General features: G+C 64.5%; 2 protein-coding genes across 2 annotated transcripts in view; both read left to right on the top strand.

Annotated features, from left to right (window-relative positions):
* CHLNCDRAFT_136099 (hypothetical protein) overlaps nucleotides 1-1,427 on the top strand; it is a gene marked incomplete at both ends in the record, with an annotated part of 5,666 nt that extends 4,239 nt beyond the window's left edge. The window contains 4 exons of the mRNA XM_005846077.1: nucleotides 235-333; nucleotides 652-762; nucleotides 1,056-1,153; nucleotides 1,317-1,427. Coding sequence (XP_005846139.1) covers nucleotides 235-333; nucleotides 652-762; nucleotides 1,056-1,153; nucleotides 1,317-1,427 — 419 coding nt within the window. The remainder of the gene's footprint in view (nucleotides 1-234; nucleotides 334-651; nucleotides 763-1,055; nucleotides 1,154-1,316) is intronic.
* Nucleotides 1,428-2,690: 1,263 nt separating this feature from the next.
* Nucleotides 2,691-4,215, top strand: CHLNCDRAFT_136097 (hypothetical protein; the record flags this gene model as incomplete). Its single annotated transcript, XM_005846076.1, has 6 exons — nucleotides 2,691-2,801; nucleotides 3,003-3,099; nucleotides 3,248-3,345; nucleotides 3,519-3,571; nucleotides 3,747-3,833; nucleotides 4,035-4,215. 6 exons carry the CDS (start codon nucleotides 2,691-2,693, stop codon nucleotides 4,213-4,215), a joined length of 627 nt encoding a protein of 208 aa, XP_005846138.1.
* Between the last annotated feature and the right edge of the window lie 3,507 nt (nucleotides 4,216-7,722).

Genomic DNA, 7,722 nt, shown 5'->3' with positions numbered 1-7,722 from the left:
CGGGGGGGGGGGGTGGGGTTCTGGGGCAGGGCAGGGAGGGCTGGGTCTCGCCAGTTGCTGGGCAGGGCAGGGAGGGCTGGGTCTTGCCGGTTGCTGGCTGGGCGGGCGTGCAGGAGAGGGAGGCCGAGGAGGGGAGGCGTGCAGGCAGGTAGCAGCCGGAGTGACGCGGCGTTTTCTTGTGGCGCCACCAGTGCTAGCACCCTCCCCTGTACCGCCACCCCCCCACACATGCAGACGGCTACTACCCCGCTCTGTTCACCGAGGTGGCTCAGAACTATACCGTGCCGCACCGCCCCGGCGCCATCGACACGCGGGTCGCCAAATACCTCGTGGGTGGGTGCCTCGGGCGCGGCTGGGGCGTGTGTCCATGTGCCCATGTGTGCATGGGCGGGCGGGCGCGGAGCGTGTGTGTGGGTGCCGGGGCGTGGCGGTGTGTGTACATGTGTGAAGGGGGAAGGTGCAGCTGTTGGGGATGTGGCGTCCCCGAGGGGGCTCGCCGCGGAGCGCGGCTGGCCTGTGCTGGGAGGGAGTGCCTCCTCGCCTCCTCCCGTCCCAGGGCCTTGGTCCTGCTGCGGCAGGCCCCCCAGCTGCCTCCCTGCCCCTCCCAAGCCGCACCTGCCCTGCCCCTGCCCCGCCCGCCGGCCCCTGCAGCCGCGTACGGCGACCGCGCGGGGGAGGTCACGCGCATCGCGGAGCAGCGCAGGCTGGGGAAGCGCATCGTGAGGGGGTACCCCATCCTGGAGGCGGAGGTGGTGTACGCGGGTGAGGGGCCTGTGTGTGGGTGACACAGCACTTGTGGGTGTGGGTGTGGGTGTGGGTGCGGGTGTGGCGCTTGTTGTTGTGGTGGTGGGGTGGTGTGGCCGGTGTGAAGCTTCTGGGGTGAAGTGCACGAGCCGCTTGGCCGCGCTCAGCCTCGCCGCCGTGCTCGCCAGCTGCGCCCTCCATTCTCGCAGTGCTGCTACAGCGAGTGGCACCCACTCACTCACACACACACGCACTCCCTGCCTCCCCCTCCCTCCCTCCCTGCTTTGCGATCCGCCCCTGCCTCCCTGCAGTACACAGCGAGTACTGCGAGACCCCCGAGGACTTCATCGCCCGCCGCACCCGCCTCGCCTTCCTGGACAAGCTGGCCTGCGAGCAGGCGCTGCCAAAGGTGGGGGGAGGGCGTGTTGGACGGCTGCTGTCACAGCTGCTGCTGCTGCGCTTTTGCGGCAGCTGCTGTCGGCGTTGCTGCGGTGTTGGTATTGCCTCTGTGAACCCGATGACGGGGCACAACACAGCAATGGGTCCCTCTGCGCGCCTTCCGCCTGTGGCAGGTGGTGGAGCTGATGGCGGGGGAGAAGGGGTGGAGCCGGCGGCGGGCGGCGGCCGAGCTGCAGCGGGCGCTCGCCTTCCTGAAGACCTTTGATGCCGAGGCCACGAGGTAACCAGCCCCCAGTGTATCAATCCATCGCGACCTGTATGTATGCTGTACAACACCAGGTGCCTTGGTTCAGCGCCGCACATGGCGCATTTAATGGAATTACAGGCATGGACAATCACAGGCTCAATTCCAGCGATGGCCATGCATGCAACGACAGCTGCTGGCTCAAGCGCAGCTACGGGCGGGCCTTGTTGAGCAGGCGGGAGCCTGGGGCCGCCGCGGCCTCAGCGGGCATGCCGCTCGCCGTTACAGCGGGCACCCAGCGCGCCACGAAGAGCTGCTTGTCGGCTGCGGAGGCGCCGCCCACGCCATAGCCGGCCAGGCCCTCGGAGGAGGAGGCCATGAGCAGCTTGCGGCCCAGTGAGGTGCCGTCGGCGGCGCTGGCGCTGCATGAGGGGGCGGAGGCGGGTGCGGGCGGCGTCAGCACGTTCGCAGCACAGGCCCTCGCATGCAGAAATTTTAGTGCGGTCTGAGAGGCGGGGCCGCTGACGCTGCTAACCTGGCAGCCGGCTGGAGAGCGAGCGCCACGAGCGCCAGCGCCAGGAACATGCGGGCAGCCTTCATTGGTGCTGATTGGGAAAATGTAGCAGCTGCTAAAATGTGAGAGCAAAGTTGAGCAGAACTGGCTTTGAGTCGCCCCTTTATGCCTGCCCAAACCTCTGCCTTGGGTAACTCAGCACGAGGCAGGCGTGCCTCGGGTGCCTCAGCCGGTGCACCCCAGAAAAGCAACGTGCGCCTGCCTTCCAGCGCACGCTGCTGAGGCACGTGCCTCCTTACAAAGCGTGTATAATGCAAAGCTGCTCAGTCTCCAGAGGAGGGGCATTAGAAGAATGCACAGAGCGGTGCAGCGGCCCCGCCGGGCCCCGCCCGCCCCACGGCGGCGCCGCCCGGCAGTGGTCGATTCGATTCGCGTAGCCGCCTTCGCGGATTATCAAGGCAGCACAGAACGTGCCCCAGCACCCACCAGGGTTCTGAACCCTATGCCGCCGGCGGGTACATGCCACCGCCTGGGCCATGGCCTGTTCTTCCTGGATCTCATGTCTTGGGACATCAATGGATTGAAGGGGTCTTGCGCGCTCCGGGCCGATGGGCCAAATCCGCCCATGCGGATTTTTGAGTGGAGGCGGGAAAGCACGCGGAAAGGGACGCCCACGACCCTCAAAGCGCCGTGTTCGCCGCATCAATCTTATCAGCACCACTTGCAGCATCATTTCCCTGCCCCCCTCCCCTCCGCAGCGGCCCCTGTCCCCACTGCAGCCCCTCCACCATGCAGGCCAGCGGTTTGAAAATGTGCGGCCTGGTCGCGCTCGTCCTCTGCTCCCTGACCGTGGGCGCCCAGGCCCAGAAGTGGACGGCCGTGCTGGAGGCCGCCAACCAGGTGGGCAGCTTGGTTGGGTGTGTTCAAGATCGATGCCGTGTTTGATGCGCTCACAGCGGCTTGCAGGCGCCGTGCGGGCTTCGCTGGGCTGCGGAGGAGCTGCGGGCATGGTGCAGGCCATGGGGAGGCCCGCAGGATGGGACGCCACCACTTGATAGTTGCCGCCGCCCACCTGCGCCCGGCCCCGGCCGCCACCTGCAGGTGCCCCCTCTCACGGAGGGCAACGTGGGCGGCGCCACCGGCACCTTCACCCTCGCCTTTGAGGGCGAGACCGCGGAGTGGACCCTGGACGTGACGGGTGCGTGAGGAGCACGCCGCCACTGGCGGCAATGCCATCGCGGCCGCCCGCCGCTCCTCCTGCCGCTCCCCCTGCCTGTTCAGCCAAACCCGGCACACCACCCGCACTGAGCCCAGCCTGGTCCGATGCCCTGCTGCCCTGCCCGCAGACGTCAAGCGCATGACCATGGCTCACATCCACTTGGGCAACGCCTCCACCAACGGCAACCCCATCGTCATCCTGCTGCCCATCGGCGGCGTGCTCTCCGTGCGTGTCCCTTTCTGCTGCGTCTTCGCGCCACGCAGCCGCCAGCACTAGTGGTCGCCACCCGCTCCTCGCCCCTGCACTCCACCCGTATCGCTCTACGCTGTCCCCAGCTCCCCCATGCTGCCCCGCCTTTAATAACCATCGTTAGTGGCCCCTCTCCTCTGTCTCCGCAGGCTGAGGGCCCCCCCGTGCTTGCCGATCCCATCATCGGCGACTACAGCGTCTCGTAAGTGCCACCAGCACCGCCGCGCACGCCGGCGGTTGCTGCTGCTGCCCCGCCTCCTTTCTTCCTGCCGTGATCGCGCCGCGTCCCCGGTTTCCTCCATCCGTGTTTCTGCCACCTCCATCCGCCTGACCTGACTGAGCCACCCCCGTTTCCTCCCCCCTCCCTCCCTCCGCAGCGGCAACTTCACCACCGACGACTTTGTGACCAGCGCCGAGGGCTGGAGCTGGGATGAGTTCATCGCCGCCGCCGACACCGACAACCTGTGAGCGCCGCTGCCTCTGCCTGCCGCCGCTGCCTGCCTTGCTGGCCCGCCTGCCGCGCCACCGCCCTGGCGGCCGTGCCTGCATCGCTGCCGGGCGCTTGCCTCGCCTGCCGGTGCACCCCCGTTCAGCGCACCGCTGCTGGGCCCGGTGTCCCTCCTCCTCACTGGCCCGCATGCTTCATCACCCTGCCCCCGCTGCAGGTACGTCAACATCCACACCAAGAAGTATCCCAATGGTGCCATCCGCGGCCAGCTGATCAACGAGGAGGAGGAAATTATCACGGCTCCCTCCCCCGAGCCCGTGCCCTCTGCCGCCGCCGCGCCCCTGGGCAGGGCCGCCGCGCTGCTGGCGGCTGCGCTGCTGGCCGCCGCGTTCCTGTGAGCGCGCTAGCGCATGCGCGTGACGTTTGCACAGCGCCCGTGATGCGACGCGCTGCCGCTGTTGCCTCACTGTTCCACAACTGCCATCTCCCATGTAAGCAGTACTGCGTAACCTCCCCTCTAGGGGTGCAACCTACACCATTCAGCACCGCTCATGCCCGCACCTTCACCCCTTTTCTTCATTTCTAGCCTTCTTCTCGCCGATCAGCGTCGCCTGTATCGATGCATCTGTTGGAGTAAGAGTCCACCGGCGCCTGCCTGCCTCCCATGTGCGCCTTCATCGCACCATGTAAGCCCGCCGGGCGCGGACGTCTCAGCTGTGGCTGGAGGGAAGTAGCTGACTCCAGGTGCCTGCGGCACCTGGAGTCATCATGGGATCGGCGTACCTGCTGCACCGCTATCCCAGTCCTGCTTGTGCCGGATCGTCAGCATTTGGATCCTCCTTCACTCACATGGAACCCAAGGCCGCTCGTGAGACCTTCTTTGCTCTCGCCCCCAGGCAAGCATGGGCAACCCATTGCCACGAACAGCCGGTGCCCACTGTGTGGTGAACCCGACTCTGGAGGGCATGTTCTGCTACGATGCACCCACCCTCAAATGAAGGCCATGCACATTCACCGGCACGACAGCGCAGTGCGCATGATACACACAGCCCTCCAAAGGGGCAGCTGTCACGGCAATGCCTACTCTGTGTTGGATGCGTGCAAACAAGAGGAACTTGAAGGGCTGACAGCCGACGCCAAACGCCTCCCCCGGTGGCTCCTGCCAAAAAATGTTGCACACGACGACACTCTATGCAGAATGCGCCCCGACATCCTGCGCATCCTGGGGCTGCCAGGGGCGCCGACGACTGAAGAAATCCAGCATGCAGTCAGCAACAAGCACCGTCACACTATACAAGTAGTGGAAGTCGGCTACTGCTCTGACACGCAGTGGCGGGCCAAAGTGGCAGACAAACTGCAACAACATGAACAACTCATGATAGCCCTAGAGCAGGCCGGTTGGCAAGTGGACCGGACACCTCACATCATTGTCATTGGAGCACGCGGCGCCATCTATCACAGTGGCCGTGAGGCCCTGCTGAAACTGGGTCCCAGCAAAACGCAGGCTAGCAACGTATTGATTGACATCCACCTGCATACAGTGCAAGCAGTATACGACCTCTCACTGGCCAGACGGCGGCTCGAGCGGGGCCACCGTCAAGTGGGGGTAGGCTAGTGGCCAACCCCCCCACACCCACACCCAATGGTAGCCGGCAGGGTGGGCCTCCGGGCCTGCACCCAGCTGGCTTCCTCAATCCACGCCCAAGGGCGTATTCTTTCTTTCTTTCTTTCTTTCTTTCTTTCTTTCTTTCTTTCTTTCTTTCTTTCTTTCTTTCTTTCTTTCTTTCTTTCTTTCTTTCTTTCTTTCTTTCTTTCTTTCTTTCTTTCTTTCTTTCTTGCTCTCGCGCTACGGGCCTCCCTCACGTGTCATCCAATGTTTTCAAGAACGACACCGGCTTGGATGTTCATGCCTTCAGACCGAGGAGCAGCATTCGACAGTCGCTTGAGCAGCATTATTTCAACCACATATTGGAAGCTCGTATCAACCAGGGGGATGGGCGAAGGGAGCACAGATGCCCCTTCCCCTTCCGCAGGCGGGACAGGCGGTATGCATGCTGCATGGGTTCCTTGTTCACCTGCTGGCCCAGCGCGCCGGTCTCGATCTTCTCCTTCCAGCAGCTCGCATTATAACACAGGCCTCATCAGCAGAAGCGAAAGCGGCCGCCATGATTCACCCGATCAGACGGGCAGCGAGCCTGTTGCAACCTGGTTCCTGGCTGGTGTCTCCCCAGCTGCGAATCGCGCTCAACATTGCTAGCATGGGGGCTGTGGCCTCCGCCAGCCTCCGTGGGTTGGGTCTTTCGGCCCAGTTGTTTCGCTGTGCCGCCTCATTCTTCTTATCGTGGTTTTCGCAACACACGGATGACTCGGATTACGTGCAGACAGCCGTAGGTGATGGTCGCCTGCGCCGGTTGGTCTCAACGCCCGCCGCTGCCGCCGCCACCGCCGTCGCACTGAATTTCAGAGGCACCTGCCCACCTAATGTGATTGCCACCTTGCTGTGCAGGCCTTCTCATGTTTCATGATAGCTGGTTGCTGTCGTGGACATTTGCTGCGATTTTCCACTGGGCTACCTGGGAGCGAATTTGCGGCAGCAGGGCTCTCGGCGGCAGCGGCAAGCCTCGAACCATCTTCCCTCAGTTCCTTCTGTACTGGGCAGCGTATTGGATGCCGGTGCTGCGCAGTTGCACCTACCTGGTATCTGTGCTCCTAGGAAGCATTTCAGCTGGTCTGCCTGCAGCGGCGCTGCTAGATTGGAAGGTTGCGGCACGGCTGGCGTTTGTCTTTCTTAACCTGGAGCGTTGGCTGCTACGCACGTTATTAGAGCAATGCATGCTTCGAGGCGCAAGCCTCGCCGCCTGTCAGCAGGTGCAGGCAGAGGCGCAGCAGCGGGCTGGCGACTTTGGGGCCTGGCCGCTGCACATCTGCCGCAACCTGCTGCACCTGCTCTTCCCACGAGTGAGTGTTTTCATTGTGCCAGGCACATGGTGAACCTTCTTGAACTGGTGGCGGGAGCCGCTCGCCTGCTGACATGCTTAACCACGCCAGTAACCACCTGTGCATCAAATCCACCGGACGCAATGACGGCTTACCCTGCCTGTGCTGACACTCAGGCGGCTCCGCACCTGGGCCCCCAAGGTGTTACAGTCACCCCGCTATGATAGGCCGCGTGAGCAGACCTTGGGCAGGGGGCACACGTGATCAAGGGGCATCAAGAGAGGGGGTGGACCATGGAGCACCCTCTCCATGGCTCCGACCACCCTCCCCCCAGCTGAGCGTCCCAGGGTCACCCCACCCTGGCCCCGCTCCCCGTCCTGCCGGACACGCAACCCCCACAACGTGGTGGGGGACGTGGGGATCCTTAGCAGCTTAGGCCTGCCAGGCCGACGGGTGCCGATGCTGGTGCGGGCTCCCGGCGGCAGGCAGCGCCGCCGCCGGGCACTCAAATGGCATGGGGCACATGGGCCCCCATGCCCGCACATCTCCCAGGCACATGAAAATACCAGAAGGCTGCACATGTAAGGGTGCATGCATTGCAGGCAGGAGTGCAAAGTGGCCTGCCGCGGCGGTTGGCTGTGCCATTACTCAATCAGCCGCCGCTACCGTGCCGGGCTTGGCGTTCCCATGCCAACATGCCGGCGTGCCATCGCGCAAGGGGCCAGTGAGTGTGTGAGGTGGAGGTGGGGGTGGTGGGGCTGCCGCTGACCGCTGCTTGCTGACGCTGACGCTGCTCTTACCTGCGGGGGGAGGGGGTGGGTCGGGAGCCAAGGCCGGGCAAAAGATGCCTGGGCCCTACTCAAGGGAACCGGGGGAGTCACTGTGCCAGTGCAGCAGCATGCTCCTCATGGCACCGGTCGGCAAACCGGGCCAGCCGGCCCTGCCTGGCCTGGCCGAGGAAGGCGGCC

The sequence above is a fragment of the Chlorella variabilis genome (genome assembly GCF_000147415.1).
Source record: "Chlorella variabilis unplaced genomic scaffold CHLNCscaffold_15, whole genome shotgun sequence".
Taxonomy (NCBI): Eukaryota; Viridiplantae; Chlorophyta; class Trebouxiophyceae; order Chlorellales; family Chlorellaceae; genus Chlorella; species Chlorella variabilis.
The sequence above is the reverse complement of the archived record's forward strand: the minus strand, read 5'-3'. Positions and strand labels throughout refer to the sequence as shown.